This window comes from Geotrypetes seraphini, chromosome 2 (assembly GCF_902459505.1).
Source record: "Geotrypetes seraphini chromosome 2, aGeoSer1.1, whole genome shotgun sequence".
In the NCBI taxonomy this organism is placed as follows: Eukaryota; Metazoa; Chordata; class Amphibia; order Gymnophiona; family Dermophiidae; genus Geotrypetes; species Geotrypetes seraphini.
Genome location: NC_047085.1, coordinates 155,012,848 through 155,031,448, shown reverse-complemented (window position 1 = coordinate 155,031,448; position 18,601 = coordinate 155,012,848). Strand labels below are relative to the sequence as shown.

At 43.0% G+C, this 18,601-nt stretch overlaps 1 protein-coding gene across 1 annotated transcript in view; it reads left to right on the top strand.

Annotated features, from left to right (window-relative positions):
• Window positions 1-18,601, top strand: part of APCDD1 (APC down-regulated 1) — a 91,331-nt gene that overhangs the window by 16,776 nt on the left and 55,954 nt on the right. Inside the window, exons 2-3 of the mRNA XM_033934211.1 lie at window positions 5,930-6,113; window positions 14,407-14,938. Of these exons, the coding sequence (XP_033790102.1) occupies window positions 5,930-6,113; window positions 14,407-14,938 (716 nt within the window). The remainder of the gene's footprint in view (window positions 1-5,929; window positions 6,114-14,406; window positions 14,939-18,601) is intronic.

Below are 18,601 nucleotides of genomic sequence, written 5' to 3'. Positions count from 1 at the left end.
CCTCGGTTCTGGGGAAAATGGCGGAAGCGCTGATAAAAGATAGCATCGAGAAGCATCCAGAGAGGCATAAACTTATGATAACAAGCTAACATGGCTTCTGCAAGGGAAGATCATGCCTGACGAACTTATTGCACTTCTTCGAAGGAATTAACAAACGGATGGACAAAGGGGACCCCATAGACATTGTATACTTAAAACTTCCAAAAAACCTTTGACAAGGTACCCCATGAACACCTACTTCGGAAACTAAAGAACCATGGGGTGGAAGGAGACGTACACAGATGGATCAGGAATTGGTTGGCGGGCAGGAAGCAGAAGGTAGGAGTGAAGGGCCACTACTCGGACTGAAGGAAGGTCACGAGTGGTGTTCCGCAGTGGTTGGTGCTATTCAATGTATTTATAAATGATTTAGAAACAGGGACGAAGAGCGAAGTAATAAAATTTGCAGATGACACCAAGCTAGGAATAAAGAGGACTGTGAAGATTTACAAAGGGGCCTGAACAAACTAGGGGAGTGGGCGATGAGATGGCAAATGAAGTTCAATATAGAGAAATGTAAAGTCCTACATGTAGGAAACAGAATCCCGAGGTCCAGCTACAGGATGGGAGGGCTGTTGTTCAGTGAGAGTACCCAAGAAAGGGACTTGGGAGTAATAGTTGACATGACAATGAAGCCGTCAGCACAAATAGAATGCTAGGAATAATCAAGAAGGGTATTACTAGCAGAATGAATAAAGTTATCCTGCCGTTGTATCGGGCATTGGTGTGCCCGTATCTGGAGTACTGCGTCCAATATTGGTCGCAGTACCTAAGGAAGGATATGGCGATACTCGAGAGGGTTCAGAAGAGAGCGACACGTTTGATAAAAGGTATAGAAAACCTTTCATATTCTGAAAGATTAGAGAGACTGGGGCTTTTTTCGCTGGAGAAGCGGAGACTTAGAGGAGATATGATAGAGACTTACAAGATCACGAAGGGCATAGAGAAAGTGGAGAGGGACAGATTCGTCAAACTTTCGACAACTACAAGAATGAGGGCATTTGGAAAAATTAAAAGGGGATAGATTCAGAACCAATGCTAGGAAGTTCTTCACCTGAACGCGCTTCCAGAGGACGTGATAGGGCAGAGTACGGGATTGGAGTTCAAGAAGGAATTGGACAATTTTCTGAAGGAAAAGGGGATAGAAGGGAATAGATAGAGGGCTACTATACAGGTCCTGGACCTGATGGGCTACTATGTGAGCGGACTGCTGGGCATGATGGACCTCTGGTCTGACCCAGCAGAGGGACGGCTTATGTTCTTATGTACATCTCAGTGCTATCAGTGTTCTACACTCTCTTGGACAAGAAACCTCTATCAGTTCATCCCTTAGTTACCAGATTCATGAAAGGACTTTACCACACTAAGCCTCCACCTGCTTCCTGGGATCGTAGCCTGGGATTGTAACATGGTACTATCTGCTCTTATGAAGTCTCTCTTTGAGCCACTCACAACTTGTTCTCTCATACTTGGAAATTTGTTTTTCTTATTGCCCTCATGTCAACATGCTGTGTAAGTGAACTTGTGTCTGATCCTCCCTACACAAGTGAACTCATCCAAAATTCCTGCCCAAAGTTGCCTCAAAATTCCACCTCAAATTGGTCCATAGTATTGACTGTATTCTCTCCAAAGCCACATTCCCATCCTGGAGAAGTAGCTCTTCACATCTTGGACTGCAAGTATGCTGTAGCATACTACCTGGACTGGACTGAACCTCAGAAGATCCTCCCAGATCTTTGTGGCTTTTGACCCTAACAGGTCTAACAGACTTGGAGTTCTTGTTATCAAGAGAACCATCTCTATTTGGCTAGTGGACTGTATCTCTTTTGTGCATACTTAGGCTGGGCTGTTTCTACAGGGCCATGTTACAGCCCACAGTATTTGAGCTATGGCTGCCTCAATAGTTCATTTCTGCTCCACCTCTATTGTGGACATCTGCAAAACGGCTATTTGGTCCTCGATTCATACCTTCACCTCTCTCTACTGCTTAGACCGAAACTCCAGGAGAGACAGTCTGTTTGGACAAGCAGTTCTGCAAAATCTTTCTTTTTTTGCTTCCTGAGCACCAACTTTCCCTCTAACCCTCTTGGATTTTGCTAGGCTCATGTTTATACATCCATTATCTTCATCCAGTGTTATGATCCTGGCAGCTTGGGAGTCCCACATGTGAGAATATAAATGCCTGCTTCTTAGTTGGCTTCTTAGCTTTGTTACTGAACCGTAGGTCCTGTGATCTGACATAAGGCGGGTAAGCACCAGTACTACCTTAAAAAATTTAAAGAGGCAGTGCACTAGGTAGTGTCAATACCAGGTTCCAAGGATGTCACTCACAGGTGAGAATGTCTGCTGTCCTCAGTGAATAGCGAACACCTGCCACAGGTTGCTTTTCTAGTTTCTGATATGCTCTGATACACTGATATGTTATTTTAGTTATAGTGTAGTTATATTGAACATTCAGCTAATACTCGCATATTAGAAAAGATCTCTTTCTTACATAAGAACATAAGAAATTGCCTCCGCTGGGGCAGACCAGAGGTCCATCCTGCCCAGCGGTCCGCTCCCGCGGCGGCCCATCAGGCCCACTGCCTGAACAGTGGTCTCTGACTAATTTTATAATTTACCTCTAATCCTGCCCCTATAACCTTACCTCTACTCCTATCTGTACCCCTCAATCCCTTTGTCCTCTAGGTACCTGTCCAGACCTTCTTTGAAGCCCTGTAGCGTACTTCTGCCTATCGCATCCTCCGGCAGCGCGTTCCATGTATCCACCACCCTCTGGGTGAAAAAGAACTTCCTGGCGTTTGTTCTAAACCTTTCCCCTTTCAATTTCTCCGAGTGCCCCCTTGTACTTGTGGTTCCCCTTAGTTTGAAAAATCTGTCCCTGTCCACTTTTTCTATGCCCTTCATGATCTTGAAGGTTTCTATCATGTCTCCCCTGAGTCGTCGCTTTTCCAGGGAGAAAAGCCCCAGCTTTTTCAGTCTGTCAATATATGAGAGGTCCCCCATACCCTTTATTAGCTTAGTTGCTCTTCTCTGGACTCTCTCAAGTACCGCCATGTCTTTCTTGAGGTACGGCGACCAGTACTGCACACAGTACTCCAGGTGCGGGCACACCATCGCACGATACAGTGGCAGGATGACTTCCTTTGTCCTGGTTGTGATACCTTTCTTAATGATACCCAACATTTTGTTCGCTTTCCTTGAGGCTGTGGCGCACTGCGCCGACGTCTTCAATGTTGTGTCCACCATCACTCCCAGGTCCCTTTCAAGGTTGCTCACCTCTAGCGGCGATCCCCCCATCTTGTAAGTGAACATCGGGTTCTTTTTCCCAATATGCATGACCTTGCATTTCCCTATGTTGAAGCTCATTTGCCACTTTTTGGCCCACTCTTCCAGCTTTGTCAGAGCATTTTGGAGGTCTTTGCAGTCCTCCATGGTTATAACCCTGCTGTATAGTCATCCGCAAATTTAATAACCTCACATTTTGTTCCCGCTTCCAGGTCGTTAATAAATATATTAAACAGGAGTGGTCCCAGCACCGACCCCTGTGGTACTCCGCTCGTGACCCTTTGCCAATCTGAGTAATAGCCCTTTACTCCAACCCTCTGTTTCCTGTCCGCCAGCCAGTTTTTGATCCATCGGTGGACCTCCCCTTGCACCCCGTGGTTCCATAGCTTTCTAAGCAGTCTTTCGTGTGGTACCTTATCGAAAGCTTTTTGGAAGTCAAGGTAAATGATGTCTATGGATTCCCCTCTATCCACCTGGCTGTTCACCCCCTCAAAGAAGTATAATAAGTTCGTGAGGCATGACCTGCCCTTGCAGAAGCCATTTTGGCTCGGCTTTAGCTGCCCATTTTTTTCAATGTGTTCTCAAATGCTGTCTTTAATCAGCGCTTCCATCATCTTTCCCGGGACCGAGGTCAAGCTCACCAGCCTGTAGTTTCCTGGGTCTCCCCTTGAGCCTTTCTTGAAGATGGGCGTGACATTTGCTATTTTCCAGTCCTCTGGGATCTCTCCAGTTTTTAGGGATAGGTTGCATATTTGTCGAAGTGGTTCAGCTAATTCGTTCCTTAGTTCCTTGAGTACCCTTGGGTACAAGTTTACAAGAGCCCACAGCAGTGTTATTTCATGATATTTTATATATGAAGTTTTGACAAAATATAGTTTTGTATTCTGTTTAACACTGGATGTTTTAAGAGTTAATTTTAACAGAGAGAAAATTAATCTGCCTATGCTAATAGGAGACCAAGTTGGTTTTATAAAAGGTCGTCAGTTTTGCATGTTAGAAAAGTTTTAATGGCGATGGTGACTGGTCAGACAAAAGCAATTTCTGCTCTGTTGGCTAGTCTGGATGCAAAAAAAGCTTTTGACCGAGTGGAGTGGTCCTTTCTCTTTTCTGCATTGCCTAAAATAGGAATTTCTGGATGGTTCTTAGATAGTCTTCGAGTTTTGTATGCCAAACCAAGGGCCTCTATTTTGATTAATGGCACTTGTTCATCTCCTTTTACTATTTCTCATGGGACTCGACAGGGATGTCCTCTTTCTCCTTTATTATTTATAATATATCTAGAACCTCTTTTATGTACCTTGAAACGAGATATTCACATTACTGGGATTCGGGTGATAGATCAAGATTTGAAAGTATTAGCTTGTGCGGATGGATGATTTGATGATTATTTTGACTGATCCTGAGAATTCTTTACCACATCTTATTGATGCAATATCTGAATTTGGATTTCATTCTGGGTTTCATCTGAATTATCAGAAATCTGTAGCCCTTCCTCTCAATCAGTTCTTGAAGGAACATTGGAAAGGAAATTTCCCATTAACTTGGGCAAGTGAAGCAGTTACTTACTTAGGGATCATTATTCCACAAGATATTACTGTTTAAATGATCTTAATATTCAACCGTTATTGAATAAAACCAAATCAACCTTATTAATATGGAGACATTTTCCTATCTCTTTAATGGGACGTATTGCTCTTTGTAATATGATAATTCTTCCTCAATGGTTATATGTATATCAAATGTTACCATTGTTGTATTCTAAAGTAGTAGAATGTCAATTAAATAAATTGATACGTGGGTTCCTTTAGATGGGAAAAAGACCACATATTTCATTAAATCAGGTGACTTTGGGACACTAGACAGGGAAGACAATTTTTTACTATTTACAACCTTATTTAGATACATTAACACCACACACTCGCAGTCACATATTATTTAATATTTAATTACAGTTCTAAAATGGGGAAAAAGGGGAGGGAATTGGGTATATTTGCTTTTAGTGATATTGTTTCTTATATATTAACTCTGTAAATTTTGGTTTTCTTGTATTTGAAATGATTTTTTTACTATTTTGTTTTTTACTATTTTGTTACTATTTTGATTTTTTTACTATTTTGTATTTGAAATTTAATAAATATGATTTACATTAACAGAGAAAAACAGCTAGAAGATATAGTATGTGAGCAGATGCAAAAATCCAATCATTTCTTAAATTCTTATTAGATATGTATGCATATGCACCCTAACTGCAGATTTTGTGAAGATATTTTTCTGTTGACATTACATTTGGCCTGGAAATCGGTGACTTTGCTTTTTAAGAAATGTTAGGAGCTGGGTTTACTGCAGTGTGCTACCATGTTAGCATTTGCTAATGCCTTTAATACATGGTATAAGTAAAACAGATTCCATTGAATAAATAAATGTGTTATCATGTTTTTATATTGTAATAGAAAATGCTTATAGAGGATATAATCTCCCTCTTCCATCAAGACCAACATGGTTCACAAATAGAAAAAGCTTCCCAAACTTTTATAACATGAAGCTTTTCTTGCCATCTTTCCAAGCAAGTTTTCTAAATACCTCCCTAATTTTTGTTTTGTAGGGATGGGCGAGAGTTCTTCTGTGCTGCATCTAGACAGTAGATCTTACCCTCGATCTCTAGAGAAAAGTGCATGGAGAGCTTTCAAGGAATCCCAGTGCCACCATATGCTTAAACACCTTCACAATGGAGCCAGAATTACTGTACAGATGCCTCCCAACATAGAGGGACACTGGGTCTCCACTGGGTAAGAATATCCTTTTGACATACTTAGAAGCATAAACTAGCACATGTACTTGTATTTATTTATATTTTTAATTTAAATTTGAATGTGGTTTTTCTCCTCTGACCAAATTATGCCATCTGGAATGCCTCTTTTGATGTGGCTAAGAACACCACACACAAAAAATATTCATGCCTTTTTAGCTGGCGGAAGATCCACTTCAGTGGATTGTGCCATTCTACTCGCATAGTTCCTGCTTTTAACCATTTATATGATCTTGATTATACCCTCTAGAAAATTTTACCTCAATTTACAAAAATTAACAATTTACATTAACCATGAAACATCCCTTACATATCATCTTTGCAATTTGTAAGTCTGGTGCTCCAAAACCTATGTTAAACACCAGGAGGAAAGAAAACGCATTCGGTGGCAAATGTCCTATTAAGTTTTAATTGGCTGATTTTGAATTATTGTATGTATGGTTTTATTTGGCCATTTTACTATTGTTATGTTAACAAAATTGTAAGTTTTATGTTGAACTGTACTTGCTGTATACTGCCTTGAGTGAGTCTCTTCATAAAGGCAGTTAATAAATGGCGGTAATAAACACTTGATTTATTCCTGAGTTAAATATACTCAAATGCAAAGTTAGACAGTTGGAAAGACGTTGGGTAAAAACAAAGGAAGATCTTATTACCTGAAAGGCCTGTAGAAATCATTACAAACAAAAAAAATGCAGTTGGCAAAGAAGCACTTTATTTCTGAGAACATTTGTCAGAGATCTAATCCTAGTACAGGGGTAGGCAATTCCAGACCTCAAGAGCCACAGGCAGGTCAGGTTTTCAAGATATCCACAATGAATATGTATGACATGGATTTGCATGCATTGCCTCATTGAGATGCAAATCTATCTACCAAACATAGCAGTCACTGACAGCATCCTTGAGCCACTGAGGTGCCAGCATCTATGGCTTAGGTAAGTTGCTGCTGCCTGCCAAGCTTGGTAAAAGGGATTTTTGGTCACCTTCAGAGGAAGTCTTCAGCTGACATAGCTTGAGGATTCTCATCAGCGGGAGTATTTTTATTTATTTATTTTTACATTAGAAGCTCTGGCAGAGACCCATTTACAAAGTATATATTCTTCCCAATTAATAATAATAATAACTTTTCTTCTATACCGCCATAGTCGTGAGACTTCTAGGCGGTTCACATTGAAGAGAGCTGGACAGTCAGCGAGTTACAATATGCAGATAGTCAGAGAATTACAATTCAGAATCTTTGCTTATTTGTATATGGATTTCTGCCAGAACCTCTAATTCAGTAGCAAAATTAAATGAAATAAGTACTTCTGAAGTTTATGGGGATGGGAGGGGACAGAGTCTGGAACAGCAATCGCATTGTATTGGACACCTTTCTACTTCAGTGGGGGAACCAGACCTTCTATGCATTTCCTCCAATCCCTCATATAGGGAAAACTACTCAAACTTCACCATGATCAGGGCACAATGATACTTTGTAGCAACCCTTTGGCCACACCAGGTTTGGTTTCAACTAGTGCTGCCTGATTCAGTAAAAAAAAAAAATATTGATTCGATTCAGCCTATTGAATCGTTTTTTGTTTTTTTTTTCAACTCTATTCAATTCGATTTTTCTACCTAATTGGGTGTTTTTATTAAACATCCTGGTGGGTTTATTTTATAGCCTCTTCACCCCCTTTGCCCTCGCCTTCCCACACTGGTGCTGTGGTGTAAACAAAATAAACAAACAAGACTTTTCCTCTCTCTGTTAAATCCTATCTCATGTTTGAGGTCTAACACCACCTCTGGCAGGATACACATTTCAAATCTGACATATTATAATCATAAAATAGAAAATAAAATTATTTTTTCTACCTTTTGTTGTCTGGTCATTATTCAGATCTTGTTGGTCCCAGGCTCTGGTTGTCTTCTGATAACCTGCTTGCCAGGGTCTCCTTTCTTCGTGCTAACCATCCATCTTCCATCTCTGCCCTCCCCTTCCATTTCCCTTCCCTCCCTCGGACGTATGGCATTTTTCCTTTTTTTCGTCTCCATCCCAGATCCACCTTTTCTCAACTACCCTTTCATCCAGCATCTCTCTCTACTTCCCCACCACCCCAGGGTCCACCATCTCTCCATTTTTTCTTCCCAACTACCTTCCTATCCAGTATCTCTATCCCCCCCCACACCATCCCTTGTGTCCAACTTATTTCCCTTTCTGTTCATTCCCTCCCTAACTCCCATTGCCCACCATCTCTCTCCCTCTCCTCTGTTTTAGACCCATTATTTCTTCCCCCCAAAGTCCGGCATATGCATGTCTTTGAACACCCCCCTTCCCTCCCTCCCTCTGTGTACTTCTACACCAGGGCCCCCCCCCCAAAGGCCTGTCCTTCATGAAGGCCTGTACCACCACCCCTAAAGGCCTGTACCACCACCCCTAAAGGCATGCACCATCCCCCTAAAGGCATGCACCATCCCCCTAAAGGCATGCACCATCCCCTTAAAGGCATGCACCCCATCCCCCTAAAGGCATGCACCCCATCCCCCTAAAGGCCTGCACCCCACCCCACCCCACCCCTAAAGGCCTGCACCCCACCCCACCCCTAAAGGCCTGCACTGCACCCCACCCCTAAAGGCCTGCACCCCACCCCTAAAGGCCTACCTGTCCCCCATGAAGGCCTGTACCACCACCCCTGAAGGCATGCACCATCCCCCTGAAGGCTTGTACCACCACCCTTGAAGGCCTGCCCCACCCCGAAGGCCTGCATGTTCCCCCCTAACCTCCCGCGCATCCATTTACCTAATTCCAGCAGTAGAGCAGCCTGCAGAGAGGATCGCCAGTGCTAGGCCTTCGGAGATGTCTTCCCTCTGCCGCGGTCCCGCCTCTCCTCTGACGTCAGAGGCAGGATTGCGGCAGAGGAAACAGCTCTGGAGGCCAATGGCAACCTGCAAGGATCACTAAAGTACCGGCGATCTCTCTGCAGGCTGTTCTGCTGCCGGAATTAGGTAAATGGACACCAGCAGGAGGCCAGGGGGGAAGCCGAACACTAGCACTTCTCGACTGACCCTCCCCCCTCGCCCTCTAAAGCAGGAGCGGCAGCGGCCAGCCAGCAAGACGCAGCGCTGCCGCTCCTGCTTTAGGGGGTGGGGGGGAGGCTCAGTCACCGAATCGGGCAGCACTAGTTTCAACTGCTCCTAGAGCTCTCAATCAGGAAACCATGGAAACTGCAATTGTTTCTAACATTGCTAACTCAGAACAAAGGGTCCCTGCTTCATCCCAACCACCATTCTTTAGCACTAATAGTATGGTTTCTTCACTGAAAAGGTAATTCTTTCTTTCTCTCAGATGCAGTATTTGCCATCATTGAAGCATCTAGGAAACTTTCCAGTCAACGCTGTAATTGCTTCAACTGGACACGCTTCTCTTCATGATGTGCATTACATTCCCTGGATCCTGTCTCATGTCCACTTGTGTCATTCCTTGACTACTTTCTCTACCTCTCTAATGCTGGTCTTAAAACCAATTTGGTTAGAGTTCATCTCGGTGCTATCGGTGCTTTTTCTTCCCACCTGGACAACAAACCTCTTTCTGTGTATTCCTTAGTAGCCCATTTCATGAAAGGCCTATTCCACACACAGCCACCTGCCAAAACTCCTCCTTTAGCTTAGGATCTTAACATGGTTCTCTTTGCTCTTATGAAATCTCCCTTTGAGCTAGTTACATCTTGCTCTCTCAAGCTACTCATTTGGAAAGTTGTTTTCCTCATAGCCCTCATGTCAGCAAATTTCCAAAGTTTATTAAAAAAATTTGGTATTCTGCTTTATGGTAAAAAAAAAAAAACCAACAAAAAACAACCCTCCAATGCAGCTTACAATTCTAAAAATTTGAGGATAAGAAAAGGGATATGTGATTTCAAACAATAACATGAAAGTGAGGGTGACAGGTAGAGCTACAAATGTAAATAGGAAAAGGGGAGAAACCCCCCTCCCCCCCCCCCCCAAGGATAGCTGAATGTCCTCAGTCATTATCAAAAAAGGGTAAGAGACATCGGTGTAGCTTATGAGAAGGCATTATGAATAGGCATCAGTGAAAAGGAATGTCTTAAGTTCTGATTTGAGCCAATCTAGGGATCTTTGTAATCTTAAAGATGTGGAAAGGTTGTTCCAAAGCTGAGGGATGTGTACAGAAAAAAATTGCTTGTCGAATGTTTCATGAATTATGATACGGTATGAAGGAATTACAAGTTGATTTTGATTTATTGATCTGAGAGTTCTGGCAGGAACATTGGGGATAAGGTGTCAAGCAAAATGTCAGTTCACCTGATGAAAGAATTTTAAATGTTAGAAGTATTTTGTAGGAGATTTGGTGTTGTAAAGGGAGCCAATGTTCTTTTTTCACTGAGGGGTGATATGGTCAAATCTGCTTACCATTTGAGTGAACTTCAAGCCCTTGTATTGGATCCTCCTTATACAAGGTTTTATCATGACAGGGTAGTCCTTTGAATACATCCAAAATTCCTCCCTAAAGTAAGCCTCAGAATTCCACCTGTTTTCTTTCCAAAGCTACAGTCCCATCCTGGAGAAGCAACCCTTCACACTTTGGACTGCAAGTGTGCTCTGGCCAGTGGCATACCAAGGGGGGGGGAGGTCTGCCCCGGGTGCACGGCTTCGGGGGGTGCACAGCCGGCAAGGTCCGGGTCCTCCTGCCCTTCCTTTCCCCCAGCCCGCACCACTGCAATCTTACCTCCCCCCCCCTGCCGACAAGAAGTCTTTCTGACGTCAATTCTGACGTCGGAGAGAACGTTCTGGGCCAGCCAGGCAGTGATTGGCTGGCCCACAACATCCTCTCCGACGTCAGAAAGACTTCTTGTCGGCGGGAGGAGGTAAGAATGCAGGCGCGAGCCAGGGGAAAGGAAGGGGAGAAGTGCTTTTTTTTTTCCGCAGCAGGGAAGGAAGGATGTAGGCAAGCAAGCTGGCTGGCTTTAGAGCAGCAGGGAGGGAGGGAGATAGGTAGGTAGGCAGGCAGGCTGGCTTTGGGGGTGGACAAAATCTGGAAGGTAGTGGGGGGACATAAGGAGGCACTGGGGGCACTAAGGACACGGGAAGAGGGCACTGGAGGCATTATGGACACAGGAAGGAGGCACTTGGGGGCACCATGGACACGGGACGGAGGCACTGGGGGCACCATGGACACGGCACTGGGGGCACCATGGACACGGGACGGAGGCACTGGGGGCACCATGGACACGGGACGGAGGCACTGGGGGCACCATGGACACGGGACGGAGGCACTGGGGGCACTATGGACACGGGTCGGAGGCACTAAGGACACGGGAAGGAGGCACTGGGGGCACTAAGGACATGGGAAGGAGGGAGGGAATAGAAAGGGACAATTGTTGGGCCTGAGTGCAGAAAGAAAGAAATGAAAGAAAGGATACACAGTCAATTAATAGATGTCCCCTTTTGATGAAAAAAATAAATGGTCATGTTACCTGTCTGACTTTCTCTGCAGCAGAGTCGGCAGCCGCGCTGAGGTGCAGGAAGGTCCCACGATGACTCGTCTGCTGGCTCTGCTCCGGAAGATGTAAGTTACGTCGGAGGGGGTGGACCCGACAAACGCAGTCATTGCGAGACTTTGCCACAACTCCCTGTGTCTGCCGGGTCCACCCCCTTCGACGAGCAGAGCAAGCAGACGAGTCATTGCAGGACCTTCCAGCATGCGGCCACCGAGTCCGCTCCAGAGCAAGTATGTCGGAGTGGGGTGGACTGGCAACCGGCAGCTACAGTCATCGTGGGACCTTGCTGCATGAAGGAAGAGAAAGGAGCAAGATTGCTGGAATGGAAGAGTGGTGGAGGGAAAGAAAGGGGGCAGGGTGGTATGGAAGGGTGATGCTAATAGAATTGATGTACAGAGAAAGGGGAGAGGCATAAGGGGGAAGGATATTGGAGGGAAAGAAAGGAGGCAGATGCTGATTGAAGAGGGGTGGATGGCGAGAGAAAGGGAAGACATTGGATGGTAGTGGGGAGCCTATGCTGGATGGAAGTGCAGATGGGAGAGATAAGGGAGCAAATGCAGGAAGGAAATGGGAGGAGAGAAAGAGGAGCAGATGCTGGATGGAAGTGGACAGAGAGGAGACTACTAGATGGAAGGGTTGGCGAAAGAGGGTACATGATGGAAGGAGGGGATAAATAAAAGGAGGGCACATGATGGGGAGAAAAGAATTGAGTTAGGGAATCACTGGAGGGGTGAGGGAAAGAGGTAGCAAGCTTTAGGTAGACAGTAAAAAAGGACATTGAGAGGGTAGTTAGAACGTAATCTAGACAGATGCAGAAAAGGAAAATGAGGGAAAAAAGGGAAAGGGATTACAGAGGAAAGGTGTGGGAGAGGGAAGGACAGGAGAGAGATGCCAGGCCAATGGGGGTGAAAGGAGAGATGAAATGGGAGGCATACAGTTTCTGGAAGGAGCATAGAAGGAGAGAAGATGCCATTTAGGGGAAGAGAGATGGCAGACAGTGGATGGAAGGAAGAGTTACAAGAAGATGAGGAAAGCAGAAACCACAGAAGACAACAGATAAAAAAAAAAATTTCTATTTATTTATTGCTTTAGGAGACATGTGTCACTGTTTCTGTGGTGTTGCATTGTATGCAGAGTCCAGCATCTTACTGGTTCAATTTAACCTTTGTCTTTGTATTTCTATTTTATCCCCCCTTTTACAAAACTGTGGAGCAATTTTAGTGCCAGCCATGGTGGTAGCAGCTCTGATGCTCAGAATTCTATGAGCGTCAGAGCTGTTACCACCATGGCTAAAATCCACACTACAGTTTTGTAAAAGAGGGAGGGGTTAGTTTGTGATTACATATTCCATACTAGGCAAAGGTGTTTTCTGTGTGTTCGAAAGACATGGTTTTTTGTTAGGATTGACTGCAGGATTGATCTGTACTAGTCTGGCTTGTTTAGTTTTACAATGGGTGTATTGATGTTGTACTGCTCACTGCGGTATGTAAGATGCTGCCTTTTCCTATGTACTCATGTGTGACATGTGGCTTGTTACTAAAAATCATGTTTTTCGTACAGATGGGGGGGGGGGTGTCAAAAAATGATGGGCCCCAGGTGTCACATATGCTAGGTACGCCACTGGCTCTGGCATACTACCTGAACCACACTAATCCGCATAGAAGGTCCTCCCAGCTCATTGTCATCTTTGATCCTAACTGGAGTTGCTGTTTCCAAAAGAACAATCTCCTTTGCATATACTCGGGCTGGGCTGATGCTGCAAGGCTATGTAACAGCCCACAATGCCTCAGTAACTCATTTTCACTCTGTCTACTTGGTCCTCAATCCACATGTTTACTTCTTACACCTGTTTAGAACACAACTCCACAACTATAGAAGAGACAGTCTATGTGGGCAAGTAGTTCTGCAGAATCAATTCTTTACTTATAGCCAACTTTCCCTCCACCCCTGTATATTCAATGTTAATCCTCTTCCAGAGATGTGATCTGGCAGCTAGGGAGTTCCACATGTGAAAATATCATGCCTACCTGGAGAAAGCAAAGATACCTGTAACTGGCGTTCTTCAAGGACACAAGCATATATGTTCTGACAACCTGGCTCACCTCCCCTAGTTGGCTTCTTAGCTTTGTTACTGAACTGAGGGTCCCACGAGTAGACATCGGGTGGAAAGGCACTGGTACATGCATGGTATGGGCACTGCCCAATGATTTTAAGTAATAGTGCGTTTGGCAGGGTCTATACCAGGTTCCATGGATAATGTCACTCACATGCGAGAGTACATCCATGCTGTCCTCGGAGAACACTTGTTAGAGGTTAGTATCTTTACTATAACTACATGAATTCATAAAGAATGTGACTGGCTAGAGTGGATGGCCCGTTCATGTCTCTATCTGCTATTATCTACTGTGTTACTATACTTGAATATAACTTGCCTTGGAATTACTGTTTCCAAACAGGTGTGAGCTAAAGCCAAATAAATAAAATAAATGTAGATCAATGTGGTCCTCCAGTCAGGAGGAAACATTCCTCTGATGTGTACTGTCACTTTTGAAGTTGTGGTTTGCTCAAAAAAGTATGTAATATTTTTTAACTATGTTGTCATTATGAATTTAAAATTCCTTTGTTAATGCACACTGAGGCAAGGTGTTTTGTGTCGCATACTTTATTATATTTTAGAAGGCCTGGTTTATCATAACATTGGATTTTTCAGCACTTAAGAGCAATGCTTAAATTCATGAATGATTGATTGTACTTTTTTTTTTTATATATTTATATATACAGCTGTGAAGTTCGATCAGGTCCAGAGTTCATCACCAGGTCCTACAGGTTTTACCATAACAACACTTTCAAGGCGTACCAGTTCTATTACGGTGGAAATCGGTGCACAGATCCCACATACACATTGATTATCTGGGGCAAAATCCGTCTTCGCCAAGCATCCTGGATCATTCGTGGGGGTACAGAGGCTGACTACCAACTACATAAGGTGCAGATAATCAGCCACAGCGAGACTATAGCAGAAAAGATGAACCGAGTGGTCAATCAAACATGTCCTGGATTTATAATGGCAGATAATCCCTGGGAACCAGATGTGAGCTATGACCTGTGGAGGGAGGAGAATGGTTGTGAATGTGCCAGAGCTATCAATTTTGCCATGCATGAGCTGCAGCTGATACGAGTAGAGAAGCAATACCTGCATCATAATCTAGACCATCTTATTGAGGAGTTGTTCCTGGGAGACATTCATACTGATGCTACCCAGAGGATGTACTATCGGCCATCCAGTTACCAGCCTCCTTTACAGAATGCTAAGGTAGGAGCATCACTAGGCTTACGCAACACTCTTCTGGAATAGATGGCATGAGGGGGTGCAGATTCTCAGCCCAACCAACCAACTTCCTAAATTCTGAGCAGCATTTTGCCACTGTAGCTGAAAAGTGTTATTTTATTTCATTAAGTGCCAATTTGCAGAAATGAAATTCTGTATTTTGGCATTGTTTCAGATCGTATATTTTTTTTTTTTAAATCTTTATTCATTTTTAAACTTATAATAAGTGTGATAACATATCCATACAAATAACCATAAATATATCACTTAATAATCAACAATGATACATATAATATTCTCTTATCTCCCCCCCCCATTGAACCATATCCACTTCATTCTCTTGGCTGGACTGAGAACTTTTCAGTACTTCCTCTTAAATCATCTGTAATTTCAAGTATTACTCTGTGACATGATGGTGTTCTTCAACTCATAGTTTCAAGTGATGCATGACACGATATTCTTCCAATGTGATTTATTATATATATCTGGGATAACAATTTTGACTGTTGTGTATTAATATATTTAATATTCAGGTTTTAACAACTTATACCTGCTAAAACATAAGATAAAGTCAAAACCACTTCTATTCTGAATATTTTCATTAAAAAATCATTTAGTATAAAATTAAGTTGAATAAAAAGTTATCCTGTGACATCAACCTCATCCTACAGCTTGGCATTACTTTTCACTGTATTTGAATGCTTCAAAAGTCAAAATGTACACAAAGAACTAATGTAACAAAGGAAAGTTAGGCATTATCTAATGTCATCTTGTCTGTCTGATTTCTGCATTACTTTTGCCATCTTTATTATTTGGGGGGGAGGGGCTGTGTCGGGGCAGAAAATGGGTGTGGATTCACTAATCCATTAATGCGCTATTACCACTATGCTAACTGGTTAGTGCATTCATAACACGGGAACCTTGATGCACAAAAGGTTTCCTTGCAAGTTAAGACTGATTTTAACACGTCTTACTTGCAAGGAAATTCTCTCCTGCCGATCCACAAATGGGTTCTCCATGGCTGCTATTGATTATCAGTATCCTATGCTAATGCATTACAAGAAACTTATTACTATTCTAATGAGTACTTCATGAAATGCACAACAAGGAAATGCATTATTTCCCATGCAAACTTTACCAACAGGGTCTGAGTTGTTGTAGCCTTACTTTCTGTCAGTGCCTGAATACTGATTGACTTGGGCACTGTATTCAGGCACTGACAGGAAAGTAAGGCTATGACAGCCCACCCTGCCCACTCCCTCCTGCCTTGGCTGCCACTTTTTCATTGATGTTGACCTATGAAAGACTTTTATAAAGGACCTCCCTCTTTCCTCTTCCCCTCCCTCTTTTATTAAATTATGGAGTTCTACCCCTCCTCCCTCTTGTTTTTTTACCCCCTCTCATTTTAAATTTTGGTTTACTTGTTGTTATTGTATCTTGACTTTTTTGTTTTATCCCCATAGCATATGATATAATTGTAAACCACTCAGATAGTTTTGATGAGCAGTATATCAAATTTTAAATAAACTTAAACTTCAAACTTAAACTTTCCTCCAGGAACTTGTCCAAACCTTTTTTAAAGCCAGCAACATTAACCACTCTTACCACGTCCTCTTGGCAATGTGTTCCAGTGCATAACTATTCTCTGAGTGAAAAAATATTTCCCCCTATTAGTTTTAAAAGTATCTCCCTATAACTTTAAGTGTCCCCTAGTCTTTGTAATTTTTGATGGAGTAAAAAATTGATCCACTAGTACTCATTCTATACCACTCAGGATTTTGTAGACTTCAATCATATCTCCCCTTAACCATCTCTTTTTTCCAAGCTGAAGAGCCTTAACTTCTTTAGTCTTTCCTCATACGAGAAGAGTTCCATCCCCTTTATCTATTGGTCGCTCTTCTTTGAACATTTTTTAGTTCCACAATATCTTTGAGTTAAGGCGACCAGAATTGAACACTACTCCAAGGTGAGGTCGCACCATGGAGCAATACAGAGGCATTATAACATAGTCTTGTTTACCATCCCTTTTCTAATAAGTCCTAGCATCTTGTTTGCTTTTTTAGCTGCTGCTGCACATAAGAACATAAGAAACGCCCTCACCGGATCAGACCGAGGTCCATCTAGTCCGGCGATCCGCACACGCGGCGGCCCATTTAGGTACTCCTTTTTGGAGACCCAGATTTACCGTATCCCTCAATATGATATGCAAGAAGGTGTGCATCCAACTTGCGTTTGAATCCCAGAACAGTAGTCTCTTCCACAACCTCCTCCGGGAGTGCATTCCAAGCACCCACCATGCGCTGTGTGAGACAGAATTTCCTGACATTTGTCCTAAACTTGCTGCCACTCAGTTTCAGTCTATGTCCTCTTGTCCATGTCACATCAGAATATTTCAGTAATGCTTCTTTTTGGTCTATTTTATCAAATCCTTTTAATATTTTAAAAGTCTATCAAATCCCCTCTCAGTCTTCTCTTCTCAAGGGTAAACAGCCCCAGCTTCCTAAGTCGATCTTTGTAGGTCAAATTTTCCATTCCTTTGATAAGTTTCGTGGCTCGCCTCTGCACTTTTTCCAGCAGAGTTATATCCTTTTTAAGGTATGGAGACCAGTGTTGAACACAGTATTCTAAGTGCGGTCGGACCATTGTTCTATAAAGTGGCATTATGACCTCTTCCGTTCTACTCGTAATCCCCTTCTTAATTATGCCCAACATTGGGCAGAAGGTTTCAGTGTATCGTCTACAATGACATCCAGATCTTTTTCTTTGGTGCTAACCCCCAAGGTGGGCCCTATCGTCTGGTAACTATGATTTGGGTTATTCTTCCCAATGTGCATTAAGGGAAAGAGATTTGTATACCACCTTTTTGTAGTTTTACAACCAAAGTCAAAATGGTTTACATGCAGGTACTTCAAGCATTTTCCCTATCTGTCCTAAAGGGCTCATAATCTATCCAATGTACCTAGGGCAGTGGATGATTAAGTGACTTGCCCAGCGTCACAATGACTGCATGAAGTTTGAGCCCACAACCTCAGGGTGCCAAGGCTGTAGCTCTAACCACTATACCACACTCTCCTCCATCACTTTGTATTTGTCCGCATTAAATTTCATCTGCCATTTGGACACCCATTCTTCCAATTTCTTAAGGTCTGCATGCAATTTTTTGCAATCCACTATTTACCCTCTTCCACTGAGAAAAATAAAGAAAGAAAAAAACCCACACACAATCAAGAAGGGAAGGATTTTGTATTCCCCCCACTGCAGGAGCCTAACAAGTCTTCTCTAAATGAATCATTTAAAGGTCTGCTCAAAAAAATGTCTTGAGAGCCTTGTTAAAATTGGGGAGGGATGGGAGATATTTAATAGATTGGGTTAGGGCATTCTAAAACTTTTGCGCAATAAAGAAGGCTGAGTGCCTGGTGATCTCATAATAAGCTTTGGAAGGGGGAGGAAGAAATAGTTGGCTTCCAAGGAACAAATGATTGTTTAGGGAAGTATCAGGTTGGAGAGGTAAAGAGGGGTGCCTAATGTAGCACCTTATGGGCCAAGCATAAGATCTTAAATTGGAAATGGTAAGATAGGCAGCCGATGGAGAGATTTTAAGAGTGGGGTACAGTGGTAGTGTGGTCTTGTATTACAGAGGAACCTTGC